Source organism: Syngnathoides biaculeatus, chromosome 6 (genome assembly GCF_019802595.1).
Source record: "Syngnathoides biaculeatus isolate LvHL_M chromosome 6, ASM1980259v1, whole genome shotgun sequence".
NCBI classification, from domain to species: Eukaryota; Metazoa; Chordata; class Actinopteri; order Syngnathiformes; family Syngnathidae; genus Syngnathoides; species Syngnathoides biaculeatus.
In genome coordinates, this window is record NC_084645.1 from 3999444 (window position 1) to 4016792 (window position 17349).

Consider the following 17349-nt stretch of genomic DNA (forward strand, 5'->3'; position numbering starts at 1 on the left):
CACTGCAGTTTGCCTATCGAGCTAACAGGTCTGCGGATTGTGCCGTCAACATGGGCCTGCACGTCATCCTTGAACATCTCAGCAGCGAGGGAACCTATGCGAGGATCTTGTTTGTGGACTTCAGCTCTGTGTTTAACCCAGTCATCCCTGAACTCCTCCAAATTTCTCCAGCTCAGCATCATGGATCTACAACTTCCTGACGGGCAGGACACAGCAGGTGAAGCTGGGGGACACAACCTCATCCACGCGCACTATCAGCACTGGGGTACCCCAAGGTTGTGTCCTCTCTTCTCGCTCGACACAAAGGACTGCACCTCGAGGCACCCGACTGCCAAATTCCTGAAGTTCACAGATGACGTCACAGTCATCAGCCTCATTTGAGACGACCACAAATCTGCGTATCGAGAGGAAGTGGCCAACATAACCTGGCGTTGAACACTCTCAAGACTGTAGAGATGATTGTGGACTTCAGGAGGCATCCTTCAACTTATCTGCCCCTGACACTGCCCAACTGTCTTGTCAAAGGCAGAGCCTTTCATGTTCTTGGGAATTACAGTCTCACAGGACCTGAAGTGGGAGACGAACATAAACTCTATCTTCAAAAAAGCCCAGCAAAGGATGTACTTTTTGCGGCTTCTGAGGAAGCACGGTCTGTCACAAGCTGCTGAAACAGTTCTACACAGTAGTCAGTAGTCATTCAATCAGTAGTACTGTCTACCTCCATCACAGTCTGGTTTGGGGCTGCTACAAAAAAGGACAAACCTCGAATGCAACGGACAATCAAAACCGTTGAACGGATTGTCAGCACCACTCTACCCTCTCTTGAAGACTTGCTCGGCACCCGAACTAGGTCCGGAGTGGGCAGGATCCCTCTCGGACCCTCCACATCCTGGCCACCAGCTTTTCCAACTCCTTCTGTTGGCTAAGCACTGCCAATCAATCAAAGTCAGCCTGACATGTTTTTTTGTTTTTTGGAACATTTCGGAGCACTTTCTCTAACAATGGCATGCTGCTCGGCTACACAATCTCCTGCCTAGTTTACACCGCCCCCCTCCGATCTTAAAGGGGTACACTCATAACTCAAAGTCTGTATTTTAAATGTAGGAGGCAACATAAAATTAACCTTAAAAGTGTTTGGGAGCATCATTCAGCTTTCAACATGCATTACTAAAGATATTTTGCAAGCAATAATTCAGTTTTATACCAACAAAAAAAGACGAGGATATTGTTGTGGATTAAAAACAAAACAAAACAACAAAAGTTGGAAGCAACCTTTCAAATTTATAGTTCATGGTTGGCTTGGTTTGGTGAGCAATGTATTTTTTTGTTTGTAGACATTTTCATTGTATGTTTGCAAAAACACGAAATTGTTCTTAAAAATGTTCTGATGGGAATGTATGCTGAAATCTGAATATTTTAATAAGCCATGTAACTTCAATGGATGACACTAATCTGACCATAGTGCAGACCCCCCTACCCTATGATCGATGATTGTCGGCTAAAATCAATCCGTAACAATAGTGAAGAAGTGTGTGGTTCAGACCAGAATTCAAATTATTCTGGTCACACTTTACATTATTTCCCCAAAGACCTCAGCCTCAGAAGACTGTCAGGTTTTTGCAAACGAGAGCTAATTTTTCCAAACCCAGTCAGCAGTCTGTCATATGCAGTGAACATTTCACCCCAGACTCTTTTAATGGTGGACTCATGTCTGAGATGGGTTTGAAATGTTAAAACCTGTATCAGTGCCTACCATACAACAGAACAGATTGGTGTTGCTTAAGGGACCAAACGCGAACTTGGCTCAGCTACTGAACCTGGACACGGTCCGACAAGCTCAGAACACCCCCCACCCCCTCCAGAAAGTACCAAAACTGCGAAGAGCTCTTGTTAAAAGAAAGTGTGCAGGTATGTTGATCATCTTTTATTTCTTGAAAACTTTGAACACTGTTGACATGGTTTAATGAAAGCAGCATGTCGTTCTTGGCGAAAAATGTTTTATTACAGAAAATCGTTTGACCATTGTCAACTAGAAAAACAGAATTTTGTATACAGACCTTTTATTATTTAATTAAATGACAGCTATGCAAAATGTTAAAAAATGCCTGTGACACCTTCATTGTCAGCTATTTCGTCTGCATTTGAATGTGTGTCCTGTCAAACTGGCTCAAATTGATAACCTTTTTAACGCCGTTTATAAAGCTCGTCTTCATGGGACCCTTCAGAATCATGTTCATCGCTCGAATTACTGGGAAATTCATCATCGTTCTCACTTTGGAGTCGAAGAGCAGCCATGTTTATATCTCGTCCTGACGTCTCATCCCTTTTTGGGTTTTTCCGCTGTGTGTTCAGGTATTTCGGAGAGTTCAGCAATGTGCGATCAATTTTTGCCGATAATCAAAAATTACAGATGTCACCTTCATAACAGGTTTCAGATTTGAATTCAGCATAAAAAATTGTATCATATAGGCAAAAGGTGCTTTACAGACTTTACATAACCTTTCACATAACGTGGGGTGTTGACACACACTTAACTGTTCCCAATGAAGAAGACATCCTGCCCATCTGTGACTCTTATAAAGAATTGTTCCTATTAACTGAATGTCTCTTGTTCTTTGTTCTTGTTTGTTTGTTCTTTGTTCTGAACTGACTGTCAGAGACAAATTCTTTGTGTTTTGTTACACACGTGGCCAATAAAGCTGATTCTGATATGAAATGGTTGTTTGTTTGAATTTACCTTGCGATTGGCTGGTGACTGGTTGAGGGTGTATCCCGCCTCTCACCCAAATAGAGCTGGGAAAGATTCCAGCACGCTCGGAACCCTAGTTAGGAGACGAAGCGGCACAGAAAATTGATGTATGGATGGATGTAGTTGGTCCGTTCCACTTGGTTCCCATATGCTGCATTAAAGGGGTATTTTGTTGCTCTCAAAATAAGGATTGTGGCAGATCAGTAAGGAATAATATGCTGTAACTGAGATCGTGCCGTTTGTCCACTTTTCCATCAAGCTGATTAAGTGGGAACAATATTTGGATTATGGAAAGAATTGCGGTGTTTGAGACTTTTGCGTATAAATCGGTAGAGGTAGAGGTGGCAAAGGTTAAACAAGAGGCATATGAAGACATGTATACCAGGTTGGACACGAAAGGAGAAAAGGATCTCTACAGGTTGGCCAGACAGAGGGATAGAGATGGGAAGGATGTGCAGAAGGTTAGGGTGATTAAGGATAGAGATGGAAATGTGTTGACTGGTGCCGGTAGTGTGCTAAATAGATGGAAAGAATACTTTGAGAAGTTGATGAATGAAGAAAAAGAGAGAAGGAAGAGTTGAAGAGGCAAGAGTGAAGGATCAGGAAGTGGAAATGATTACTAAGGAGGAAGTCAGAAAGGCACTACAAAGGATGAAAAATGGAAAGGCAGTTGGTCCTGATGACATACCGGTAGAGGTATGGAAGCAATTTGGAGAGATGGCTGTGGAGTTTTTGACCAACTTATTCAACAGAATACTAGCGGGCGAAAAGATGCCTGAAGAATGGAGGAAAAGTGTTCTAGTTCCCATTTTTAAGAACAAAGGGGATGTTCAGAGCTGTGGGAACTATAGAGGAATAAAGTTGATGAGCCACACAATGAAGTTATGGGAAAGAGTAGTGGAGGCTAGACTCAGGACAGAAGTAAGTATCTGCGAGCAACAATATGGTCTCATGTCTAGAAAGAGTACCACAGATGCATTATTTGCCTTGAGGATGCTCATGGAAAAGTACAGAGAAGGTCAGAAGGAGCTACATTATGTCTTTTTGGATCTAGAGAAAGCCTATGACAGAGTACCAAGAGAGGAACTGTGGTACTGCATGCGTAAGTCTGGTGTTGCAGAGAAGTATGTTAAAATAGTACAGGACATGTATGATGAACAATGATGAGGTGTGCCTTAGGTGTGACAGAGGAATTTAAGGTGGAGGTGGGACTGCATCAGGGATCAGCTCTGAGCCCCTTCTGTTTGCAGTGGTAATGGATAGGCTGACAGATGAGGTTAGACTGGAATCCCCTTGGACCATGATGTTCGCAGATGATATTGTGATATGCAGTGAAAGCAGGGAGCATGCAGAGGAACAATTAGAAAGATGGAAACATGCACTGGAAAGGAGAGGAATGAAGATTAGCCGAAGTAAAACAGAATGTATGTGCGTGAATGAGAAAGGTGGAGGGGGAAGAGTGAGGCTATAGGGAGAAGAGATAGCGATGGTGGAGGAATTCAAATATTTAGGGTCAACAATCCAGAGCAATGGTAATTGTGGTAAGGAAGTGAAGCCCCCCCCTGAACCCCAGACTGGTGGCCATCCAGGCCACCAAACACGAGGCGTCCGGGCGGACAGGTCAGGAGGACGACCCAGACGCCAAGCACCAGGGTCCCCACGGGACGACTCGGGCGGACGACCTCTGTGAGGAACCAAACGGCGAAGCAGGAACCAGAGGCAGGCCACTGCTCCGGACGAGAACCTCCCACGCCGTCGTTGCAAGACGACCAGGGATTGGTCGCCAACGAGGCCAGGTCCTGAACCGGTGTAGTACATCAAAAAGAAAAGACCAGTTAACTTTGTCAAAAAATGCGTAAAAAAAAAAAAACTTTTCCAAACAATTCTACATGTAACCCATTATAAAACCTTATATCTATATATATATATATATATAGTATTGTACATTTATAACATTAATTATAAAACACGAATACTCGTACTTACTGTATTATATTACTGTATAGTTACCATTCATCACTCGGCAACTTCTGCTCGAGGCACTGCCAGTCTTTGTGTGCTTGTGTGCGTGTGCGCAAGTCCTTGTGTGTTTGAGTGTGTGTGTACCAGAATGTTTAAGATATCTCAACAGTACAGCATTTATACTTTGCATGCATGAGACAAACGTTGTGATGTCACCTTCATCTTACCATTGTGACGTTCCTTTCCTCTGCCAAGAGGAACTTTTGCATGTGTCTCTCACTATCTCCAGCCCATTCTGGCCACATCTCAATGAATTCCTTTTTTTTTCTTCCATAGAGCAGTCCAAAATGTAACAAACACAGCCAACGTGATAAACAAAGCAACCATAAGCAAAGATGACAAACAACGCAAGTGTGAGTTGATAAACAAAGCAAACGCTAGTCCTGGCATGTCCTCCATTGACTAATTGTAGTGCGCCGAATGCTCCAGACGCACCAAGGCGACGTCAAGTCCATCTCACCCTTGTGACGTCTCCTCTCGGTTTAGAGCTGCTTCACATGTTCTTCATGTAATGTGCCTCTTTGTTGCCTCTTATTGTTCAAGCATATTAAGCATAGCATAAGAGCATTAAAAGCAAAACAAGATAGCAAATATGAGAACATTATGTACATTTAATCTATTCAATCCAACACCTTGTACAAGGACAAAACCCCATCAACACAATTGCCAAACTCAACAGCTTGTACAATATTGTGACACGCTTCTGAGGGCGTAACGCGTTTGAAATTTTTCAAACCAACCTTTGCTTGGTGAAAAGCCTCTCCTTAATACAGTGCAGTCGTCCTGTCCCATGTGCAGAAAAACACCCGTAAAGCATGATGCTACCACCCACGTGCTTCACAGTAGGGATGGTGTTCTTGGGATAAAACTCATCATTTGTCTTCCTCTATACACGGTTCGTGGAATTATGAGCCAAAAGTTCAATTTTGGTTTCATTTGACCACAAAACTTATTCCCATGACTCCTCTGTACCATCCAAATTGTCATTGGCACACTTAAGACGAACCTTGATATGTGCTGGTTTAAGCAGGGGAACCTTCCATGCCATGCATAATTTAAAACTATTACGTCTTAGTGTATTACCAACAGTCACCTTGGAAATGGTGGTGGTCCCAGCTCTTTTCAGGTCATTAACCAAGTCCTGTCGTGTAGTCCTGGGCTGATTCGTTACCTTTCTAAGGATCATTGAGACCCCATGAGGTGATATCTTGCATGGGGTGCCACTCCGATTGAGATTGACCATCATTTTTCGCATCTTCCATTTTTTTATGATTGCGCTAACAGTGGACCTTTTTTCACCAAGCTGGTTGACAAATTCTCCGTAGCCCTTTCCAGCCATGTGGAGTTGTACAATTTTGTCTCTGGTGTCTTTGGACAGCTCTTTGGTCTTGGCTATGTTACAAGTTTCAGTCTTACCTATTGTATGGGGTGGATAGGTGTCATTATGCAGCCAATAACCTCATACAGGTGCAGCTGATTCAGGATAACACATGGAGTGGAGGTGAACTTTTAAAGGCGGACTAACAGATCTTTGAGGGTCAGAGTTCTAGCTGATAGACAGGTGTTCAAATACTTAGTTGCAGTTGTATCACACAAATAAATCTTTAAAAAATCATACATTGTGATTTCTGGATATTTTTTTTTAGATGATATCTCTCACAGTGGACATGGACCTACGATGAAAATTTCAGACCCCTCCATGATTTGTAAGTGGGAGTACTTGCAATATAACAGGGTGTTCAAATACTGTTTTTTTCACAGTATGTAGCTATTGATTTACGTTCCTGCCATCACCTATGGTCAAGAGCTGTAGGTCATGATCAAAAGAAGATCACAAATACAATTTGCCGAATTTCCTCTGCAGGGGGTCCAGGCTCCCCTTTAAAGATAGGGTGAGAAGCACAGTCATCCGGGAGAGGCTCAGAGAAGAGCCGAGAAACCAGATCAGGGAGTTGCTTGGGGGATCTGATAAGTATGCCATCAGAATGGCTCAATGGTGAGTTGTTCCGAACACTTTGCAGCCGGACGAGACCCCAAGGATGACCCAGGTCACACGAAAGACACTATATCTCGCATCTGTTCTATCAAAACCTTGGGATCCCCTTGGCAGTGTTGGATGAAGAGGCTGGGGAAACGGAAGTCTGGACATCCCTGCCAAAGTTACTGCCCTAATCTGACATTGTGATATGATGAATGGATGGAACGCTGGAATAAATGCCAATGTTTACTGCAATAAAATTTTCCTCTAATTTGTTTGTAGTGGTGTCGGCAAAGCCTCGGACTCCCAAGCTCCCAACCCATCATTCTCTGCTCAGCGCCTTTGTAGAGGTGATTGCAGATGGCCTCCCAAGTGAAACCAAAAAGACAGCCAAACGCACTGGACTAGATCTACAATGGAATGAGGACCTCATGCTGTAAGAAACAACAGCTCATCAAACACAGAGTTCAATAGATATAAAAAAGCATTGTAAAAATGTGAAGATACAAGATTACCATAAACTGGCATTTCTTACGACAAAAAATTATGTGCATGTTAATGTAGATTACGAAATTACGACTGTGCTATTCAATTTTTTGCTGTCTTCGTTTCATTTACCTTTTTTTTTTTTTTGGTTTTACAGAAATGTGACGCCTCAGAGTTGTCTGGATCTGAAGCTGTGGACCTGCCACACAATCACGAGAGAGTTACTGGGCAGTGCTACAATCAATATGATGGACACTTTGCGCATGCACAATGGCAAGAGTAAGGAGAGAATTATGAACTCATGCACACATTTCAATTCACACAGAAATATGTTTATATGTATTATCTCTTGTGCATGCGCAACAAACATTCAAGTCACATTATGTCCAAGAGTGAGAGCAACAAAAGGTCAAAATGCACGCACGCACACACAAACACTTACGCACACACACACACACAGAGTCCAAAACTATAAAATGAAAGCGTGCCAAAAGCGCACCTGCATTTTCTCATACCTTTCTGTTCATATTTTGGACAGTTTTGTGACTTTTGGAACCATATTTTTGTTTACATTTTAGATCAAATTCCTTATTTGAGTGTCCAACTCTATGTCCCCTGTCTGTCAAAAAGTGGATGAAACAACTGGTCAGGATCCAGAAATGTACTTTTTTTCCTCACACAATAAGTACAATCAAATCAGATCACAGATTAGAATGGTTACCTTTCTTTTGCACTCAGCAAAGGAAATGTATTTATAAAGCACATTTCATACACAAGGTAACTCAATGTGCTTTACATGAAAAGGAATACAAAGAGATAAAACATTTGAAACGGGGAAATACAAAAAAATATCAAAACAATAAATTAAAAGGAAAAAAAACAAAAATAAACTTAAAAACAGCGTACAGTGCAAAAAAATATTAAAATTGGAAATACCCTAGAAAGCATGAGAAAAAAGAAGTTTTCAACATGGATTTAAAAACATTCACACTTGGGGCTGACCTCACCTCGCCAACAGCTTATTCCATTTGTGTGCAGCATAATAGCTAAATGCTGCTTCACCATGTTTGCTTTGGACTCTGTGCTCCATTATTTGACCTGAGTCAGTCGATCTCAGAGCTCTACTGGGTTTGTATGCCATAAGTATTTCTTTCATGTATTCAGGACATAAATCATTTAGTGATTTATGGACCAGTAGCAGAACTTTAAAATCTATTCTAAAGCTGACCGGAAGCCAGTGCAAGGACTTTAGAATTGGTGTTACTGTGAAGAAAACAAGTATTTGAAAACCCTGCTATATTGCAAGTTCTCCGACTTAGAAATCATGGAGGGGTCTGACATTTTCATCGTAGGTGCATGTCCACCGTTAATAGATAGATAATCTAAAAATTAAAATCCAGAAATCACAAAGTATGATTTTTTCTTCAACGATTTATTTGTGTGATACAGCTGCAAATAAGTATTTGAACACCTGCCTATCAGCTTGAATTCTGCCCCTCAAAGACCTGTTAGTCCGCCTTTAAAAGTCCACCTCCATTCCATGTATTATCCTGAATCAGATGCTCCTGTCTGAGGACGTTAGCTGCATAAAGACGCCTGTTCCCCACATACAATCAGTAAGACTCAAACTTGTAACATGGCCAAGACCAAAGAGCTGTCCAAAGACACCAGAGAAAAAAATTGAACAACTCCACACGGCTGGAAAGGGCGACGGAGAAATTGCTAAGCAGCTTGGTGAAAAAAAAGTCCACTGTTGGAGCAATCATTAGAAAATGGAAGAACCTAAACATGACGGTCAATCTCAATCGGAGTGGCGCTCCATGCATGATATCATCCCGTGGAGTCTCAATGATCCTTATAAAGGTGAGGAATCAGCCGAGGGCGATACCACAGGACTTGGTCAATGACCTGAAAAGAGCTGGGACCACCATTTCCAAGGTGACTGTTGGTAATACATGGTCATGGTTTGAAATCATGCATGGCACATAAGGTTCCCCTACTCAAACCAGCATGTCAACGTCTGTCTTAAGTTTTCCAATGACATTTGGATGATACAGAGGAGTCATGGGAGAGGTTTTGTAGTCAGATGAGACCAAAATGGAACTATTGGTCATAATTCCATAAATTAACATGTTTGGAGGCAGATGAACGATGAGTTCCATCCCAAAAATACCATCCCTACTGTGAACCATGGGAGTGGTAGCCTTGTGCTTTCGGGGGGTGTTTTTCTGCACATGGGACAGGAAGACTGCACTGTATTAAGGAGAGGATGATCGCGGTCATGTATTGTGAGATTCTGGGGAACAACCTTTTTCCCACAGTCAGAGCTTTGAAGATGGGTCGTGGCGGTGTCTTTCAACATGACAATGACCCAAAGCACACAGCCAGGAGAACCAAGAAGTGGCTCCGTAAGAAGCATATCAAGGTTCTGGCGTGGCCAAGCCAGTCTCCGGACCTAAACCCAATAGAAAATCTTTGGAGGGAGTTGAAACTCTGTGTTTCTCAGCGACAGCCCAGAAACCTGTCTGATCTATAGAAGATCTGTGTTGAGGATTGGGCCAAAATCCCTCCTGCAGTGTGTGCAAACCTGGTGAACAACTACAGGAAATGTTTGTCCTCTGTAATTGCAAACAAAGGCAACTTTACCAAATACTAACATTGGTTTTCTCAGGTGTTGAAAGACTTATTTTTAGCTGTATCACACAAATCAATTGTTAAAAAATTTTAAAATACATGATGAATGAATACATGATTTCTGGATTATTTTTTTAGATTATCTCTCTCACAGTGGACATGCACCTATGATGAAAATTTCAGACTCCTCCATGATTTCTAATTAGGAGAACTTGCAATAATATAGCAGGGTGTTCAAATACTTAATTTCTTCACTGTCGCTATGATAGTAAAAATTAAAGAAGAGAACTACCAAGAACTAACCCTTGTTGGACCCCATCGGTCATTGGGATTTGTTGGGATAAAGCACTTCCAGTGGTTACAAAGTAGCTCCTTTCCTCCGGGTAAGACCACCACAGTGGCGGCCATATTTGTCTGTGACGTCATGTGCAGCCATCACACTGGAGCCATGCCATTGAAAACACGCTGTTCCATATGCAATGGCAGATGAACGAAAGCGATTTTCTGATTTTTCTGATGCCACTTCAGAGACAGAAGCTCTTTCTGAGAAAGAATACATCTTAGAAGTGAGTGAACCGACCGGGGCCATTTTACTACGTCGTTTCGAGCAATATTTAGACGATATGCGTATCAATTCACCACTGACACAAGACTCAACTACAGACAAAGAGACGAGTGAAACGTGTGAAGTGAATCCATCCTCCCGAGTATTGAAGCAAAATCCAGCAACACATCGAGCTGGTATTTTGGGTAAAATGCAGGAAAAAAAATACTAATTTTTTACCTGTACTAGAGGTTAATACACTCGACTCTGCAGCTGGAGTTGTCTGCATAATATGTCACTTCCGGCTTATTCTTCAACTCCCCACAGTGCAGAGATTTTTCATGGGACGAGATGATAAATTCTATATCCGGCAATATTCTGATATGCTGTGAACAAACGCATGATTCCGTTCCGGCTGACATTTTTTTTTTTGGGAAACAACATACCAATTTTCATGTTTTTTGTGTGTCAGTGGCACTTTAAATTCCAGTTAGTTCCACCCATGTTTCCAACCTGTTAAGCACAATGTTATGATCTACCGTGTCAAAAGCCACACTGAGAACCAACAAGACAAAATTGACACCATTCCTGAGTCAGTATTCAACATTATATCATTGAGCACTTTGATAAGACCTAATTCAATGCAGCCCTATCGGGACACAAACCAGTGCAATCTGTAGGCCGGTCCCAAGCCCGGATAAATGCAGAGGGTTGCATCAGGAAAGGCATCCGGCGTAAAAACTGTGCCAAACAAATATGAGCGTTCATCTAAAGAATCCCATACCGGATCGGTTGTGGCCCGGGTTAACAACGCCCGCCCCTGGCACTGCTTACCTGCAGGGCATCCGTGGAAATTCAGCTACGGTGGGTCGAAGACAAGAGGAGGAAACCGGATCCGTCGTCAGAAGAAAAAGAGGAATGCACAGAGCCTACAACTGAGTGTAGGGACTTTGAATGTTGGGACTATGACAGGAAAAGCTCAGGAGTTGGTTGACATGATGATTAGGAGAAAGGTTGATATACTGTGCATCCAAGAGAGCAGGTGGAAAGGTAGTAAGGCTAGAACAGTGGTGTCCAACTCATTTTTGTTGCGTGCCACATTCTAGTTACAGTTTCCCTCAGAGGGCCGTTATGACTGAAACCATAAAAATCTAGGAAGGAGCTACATTGTGTCTGTGGATCTAGAGAAAGCCGATGACAGAGTACCAAGAGAGAAACTGTGGTACTGCACGCGCAAGTCTGGTGTGGCAGAGAAATATGTTAGAATAGTACAGGACATGTATGAGGGCAGCAGAACAGTGGTGAGGTGTGCCTTAGGTGAGACAGAAGAAATTAAGGTTGAGGTGGTACTGCATCAGGGATCAGCTCTGAGCCCCTTCCTGTTTGCAGTGGTAATGGATAGGGTGACAGATGAGGCTAGAATGGAATCCGCTTGGACCATGATGTTAGCAGATGATATTGTGATATGCGGTGAAAGCAGGGAGCATGCAGAGGAACAAATTAGAAAGATGGAGACATGCACTGGAAAGGAGAGGAATGAAGATTATCCGAAGTAAAACAGAATGTATGTGCGTGAATGAGAAAGGTGGAGGGGGAAGAGTGAGGCTACAGGGAGAAGAGATAGCGATGGTGGAGGAATTCAAATATTTAGGGTCAACAATCCAGAGCAATGGTAATTGTGGTAAGGAAGTGAAGCCCCCCCTGAACCCTAGACTGGTGGCCATCCAGGCCACCAAACACGAGGCGTCCGGGCGGACAGGTCAGGAGGACGACCCGGACGCCAAGCACCAGGGTCCCCACGGGGCGACTCGGGCGGACGACCTCTGTGAGGAACCAAACAGCGAAGCAGGAACCAGAACGAGGCAGGCCACTGCTCCAGACGAGAACCTCCCGCGCCGTCGTTGCAAGACGACCAGGGATTGGTCGCCAACGAGGCCAGGTCCTGAAGCGGCTGGGCGCACTCAGGAGCGAAGAAGATGATGGAGAGCAGGACCAGAGCCATGACTGCCACCCCGAAGTCTCTCCAGCTCCTGGGTGGCTCCACAGAACTCCCCAGCTCCTCCTGGACAGGAACATGAGAAGGCGGCGGCGCCAGTACCGCCCCCTCCTGGACAGCAACTTGAGAAGGCGGCGCCAGTACCGCCCCCTCCTGGACAGCAACTTGAGAAGGCGGCGCCAGTACCGCCCCCTCCTGGACAGCAACTTGAGAAGGCGGCGCCAGTACCGCCCCCTCCTGGACAGCAACGTGAGAAGGCGGCGACCCCATCGCCACCTCCTGGACAGCAACGTGAGAAGGCGGCGACCCCATTGCCATCGCCACCTCCTGGACAGCAACGTGAGAGGGCGACGCCAGTATCGCCCCCTCCTGGACAGCAACGTGAGAAGGCGGCACCAGCATCACCAACTCCACCTCCTACTGGACAGCAACGTGAGAAGGCGGCGCCAGTACTGCCCCCTCCTGGACAGCAACGTGAGAAGGCGGCGCCAGTACCGCCGCCTCTTGGACAGAAACGTGAGAAGGCGGCAGCAGCATCACCAACTCCACCTCCTCCTGGACGGGAGCGTGAGGCGGCTGAGGAACTGTCGCCACCTCCTGGACAGGAACGTGAGGGCGTGCCCGTCGCCGACAGAGCAGGAACGGGGAGCGGCCGCGGGCCGGTCGCCGACAGAGCAGGAGTGTGGAGCGTCCGCGGGCCGGTCGCCACTGCCACTCCAGAGCACGGACGAGAAGCGGCTGTGGAGACGTCGCCACCTCCTGGACAGCAACGTGAGGCGGCATCGGGTCGGTCCCCACTGCCACGTGAGCTTGCAGCGCATCCGTTGAAACAGCAACGTGGGCGTGGCGCGGTGGCGAATCCGTTTCCAGGGCAACGTGAACCTGAGTAGGCGGAGAGTCAGTCGAAACTGACACGTGGGCGTGTCTCGGGAGCGGGTCAGTTCCAGCTGCCGCGTGAGCTCTGCTTGGAACCGCCAAACTCGACGTGGGAATGGTGAGGAGGCGGGTCAGACTCCACAGCTACATGCACTTGGCGAGGTGGCGGGTCGGTTTCCACGGCAACATGAACCTGAGCAGGCGGAGAGTCAGTCGAAACTGACACGTGGGCGTGTCTCGGAAGCGGGTCAGTTCCAACTGCCACGTGAGCCTGCCTCAGCAGTGAGTCCGTCGCCGTTGCGACGTCAGCGTAGCTCGGCTGGTTCGCTAATCCTTGCCGGACCTGGGCCGTGAGAGCCGCCAATTCGGCGCTCTGCCGCTCTATCTGCGCCCGCATTTCGCGACAGAACGCCTCGTGATTTGGCGGCTCCTCCTCCCTCTGGGCTGGAAGCTTCGCCACCAGCTGCAGGTCTGCCGGTCTCACCGTTGCCGGCGAGGAGTGGGAGGACGGTGTCTTTGTTGCCGCGCGGCGAGAGACACCAGGGAGCGCCCGGCCGGGGCGTCTCCTCTGGCCGCCACGCGGAGGTCCCGGGTAGATGGCCAAGCGGGTTCCCTCGTACCGATAGGTGTACTTGGATCTACAGGGCGAAGTCGCTCGGGTGCTGGAAACGCGGGAAGGCGGGGCAAACTGACTGGGGTCAAAAGCCGGGCAAAGAGACTCAAAATCAAAGTCGTTGGAGTCGTACTCAGGCAGCCCGGCATACAAATCATGGTCCTCCTCATATTCCGAAAAGTCAAGAGTCCAGAAGAATATGAGGAGCCGGATGGGTCGTGTTCGAGACGTATTCATACCTCACTGGCGGAGCGTAAGACACGGAATCGGAGGACATCAGGGAGCCCACCCGGATCGGACAGGCTTGGTCCTTCGGCAGACGGTCTACTTTGCGTCGCTCCCGGCGACGCCGGGTCTTTCCTGCTGGGTCCTGTATTGGCCAGTTCGTTCTGTCACGTCCCATCGGAACGAGAGGTAGGACCCAAATGCAGGAACTCGGAAGACGCAAGGTAGTTCAAGAAGAGACACGTTTATTGTATGCAGAGGTCGGGGAACAAGCAGGCAGTCCGGTGCCGCAGCGGGAGTTGTGACGTCGGGCGAAGAGAACAGGTGAGCGGACAGGCAGGAGTCGGTACACGGGGAAACAATCAACGCAGGAAGAAGTATTAAGGAGTCAGGCTTACAAGGTTGGTCAGAGAACGAACGGAGGTCGGTACACACAGGTTCAGTCAGGAATACGAGAGTGCTGGAACGGGACATAAAGCTCAACGAAGTGGCGGAGGACCAGTCGTCACCGGGTCCTATATATACAGGGGATGATCAGCCCGCATGAGGCGCAGGTGTGTGCCTCCCAATTAGCGCAGCCGCGCGGGCACCCGCACAGCTCATGCTGAAGCGGCAGGATCATGACATCGGCTACTGGAGGCGGGTAGCTGCCCAACCCAATGTTGGGTTTGTAGCCGGCAATCCCGTCGGCTATGGCGGTTCGATGGATTGTCGAGAGGCCACGCCTGTAGTCCTCTGCATCGACGGATGGCCAATGAATGTACTGCTTGATCCATGGCTCCATATCACGGACGGTTTTGCGAACTCTGGGGCATGCTTCTTGCCTAGTCATGTTGTGATTAGGATGTCCGGCGAGGTAGCACTGAAGCGTGTATTATTTCGTGAGCATCACATTGTGCTTGTGTACCGGAAGGAGTTTCAACTCTGTGTAGTTTATCGATAGAAGCTATTATTTGGCAGCACGTGGCGGTTCGAAGGGTAGTGTTTTGGGCTGCCTGGAGGGAGTCCCAGTGAGTTGGCTTCAGGTTGGGAGTCCGCACGGGCACCGCGTAGTTCAGGACCGATCTTCCGATGGCGTTATAGGTCGTGAGGATGGTCTCCTTGGTCTGGCCCCACAGCTGGCTTGGCACTTCAAAACGTTTCTTTTCTTGAGTTTGGAGCGCACGATTTTCGCATGTTCACATGTTCGCATGTTTGACGTCAAGCCGAAAAGTTGGAGACTTCGGCTGGCAAAGAAGTCGTATCGGTTCAATGCCGTGCTCAGTGGTGGGATGGAAGAACCACTGGCTAGAATGGTAACGTCGTCGGCGTATGATACCACGCTGATGCCCATTGGTGGCCTGGGCAATTTTGACATGTAGTGATTGAAAAGCAGCAGGCTCAGAACGCCCCCTTGCGGGACGCCTTGGCAAACGTGTCAGCTCGACGATTTGGCATTGTTGAATTCGACGTATGAAAACCTGCCACATAGGCATTTGTCCAGCGCTGGAGCGAAGATGGTAGGTTCGACTCGACGATGTCCAACAGCAGCGTCGAGTTGCTGACGCTGTCAAACGCCTTGCTCAGGTCGAGAGCAAGTGCAATGGTACGGTGGGCAGGCTTTTGTTGGTTGAAACCAAAAGAAGGGAGGGGTATGAGTGAGGCTCCAGGGGGAAGAGGAAGTAAGGGTGGACAACTTCAAATACTTGGGGTCAACAATCCAGAGTAATGGTGAGTATGGTAAGGAAGTGAAGAAAATGGTCCAAGCAGGTTGGAACAGCTGGCGGAAGGTGTCTGGTGGATTATGTGATAGAAGAGTCTCTCCTCAGAAGAAGGGCAACGTTTATAAAACAGTGGTGAGACCAGCCTTGATGTACGGATGAGAGATGGTGGCACTGAAGAGACGACAGGAAGCAGAGCTAGAGGTAGCAGATGTTGTAGTTCTCTCTAGGAGGGAGTAGGTTGGATAGGATTAGAAATGAGCTCATTAGAGGGGCAGCCAAAGTCAGACAAGGTTTGAGAGAGCAGACTTTGATGGTTTGGACATGTGCGAGAGAGTGAGTATATTGTTAAAGGGTTCTAACGATGGAGCTGCCAGGCAAAAGAGCACGATGAAGACCAAAGAGAAGATTGATGGATGTTGAGGGAAGACATGAGGGCAGTTGTTTTTCGAAAAGGAAGATGCAGAAGATAGGCTTACATGCAAAAAGATATGTTGTGGTGACCCTTGATGGGACAATCCAAAATGTAGTATTATACACAGCAGACAATGTTGACAGAAAACAAATTGTTTGAAAGGTATGCAATTTATTTAAAAAGAAACAGAAATATCACAGTCATCAGTATTGAGACCCTTTTCTTTGACACTCATAATTCGTAATAGCTCATAATTGACTTGGGTGCTGTCCATTTCCTCTGGTCATACTTGATGATTGTCCACCGTCATTGGAATTCAGCTGTTTCATTACACTGATTGGACTTGATTAGCAAAGACACACACCTGTCAAGAAATTACAGCTAATAGTCTGTCTGAGTAAAGGAGAGTCATTAGGTCAAAGGAACTGCCTGAAGAGCACAGAGACAGAATTGCGGCATGGTGCAGATATGGCCAAGCTTCTAAAAAAAATGCTGCACTTCAGTTTCTCAAGAGCACAGTGGCCTCCTTCTTCTTTCTTCTTCTTTTCCTTTCGGCTTTTCCCGTTTGGGGTCGCCACAGCGTGTCGTCTTTTTCCGTCTAAGCCTATCTCGCGCATCTTCTTCTCAAACACCCACTGTCCTCATGTCCTCCCTCACAACATCCCTCAACATTTTCTTTGGTCTTTCGCTCGCTCTTTTGCCTGGCAGCTCCATCCTCAGCACCCTTCTCCCAATATATTTACTCTCTCGCCTCTGAACATGTCCAAACCATCTATGTCTGCTCTCTCTAACCTTGTCTCCAAAACATCCAACTTTGCCTATCCCTCTCGTGAGCTCATTTCTTATCCTATCCAACCTGTTCACTCCAAGCGAGAACCTCAGCATCTTCATTTCTGCTACCTCCAGTTCTGCTTCCTGTTGTTCCTTCAGTGCGACCGTCTCTAATCCGTACATCATGGTTGGCCTCACCACTGTTTTATAAACTTCACCGTTCCTCCTAGTCGAGAGTCTTCTGTCGCATAGAACACCCCGCTTGGACCCGTTTCTTCACTTCTTTACCACACTCTCCATTGCTCTGTATTGTTGACCCCAAGTACAGTGCCCTCCGTAA

At 46.4% G+C, this 17349-nt stretch overlaps 1 protein-coding gene across 18 annotated transcripts in view; it reads left to right on the top strand.

Moving 5' to 3' along the window:
* Positions 1–17349, top strand: part of wwp2 (WW domain containing E3 ubiquitin protein ligase 2) — a 186331-nt gene that overhangs the window by 15978 nt on the left and 153004 nt on the right. For 8 of the 18 annotated variants that reach the window (XM_061822301.1, XM_061822304.1, XM_061822302.1 and 5 more), the window contains exons 3-5: positions 6418–6477; positions 7032–7185; positions 7393–7514. In XM_061822301.1, the coding sequence (XP_061678285.1) occupies positions 6418–6477; positions 7032–7185; positions 7393–7514 (336 nt within the window). Of the gene's footprint in view, positions 1–4337; positions 4546–5047; positions 5125–6417; positions 6478–6635; positions 7186–7392; positions 7515–17349 lie in introns of those variants that run through there. The other 10 variants (XM_061822305.1, XM_061822307.1, XM_061822311.1 and 7 more) reach the window with 4 other exon arrangements.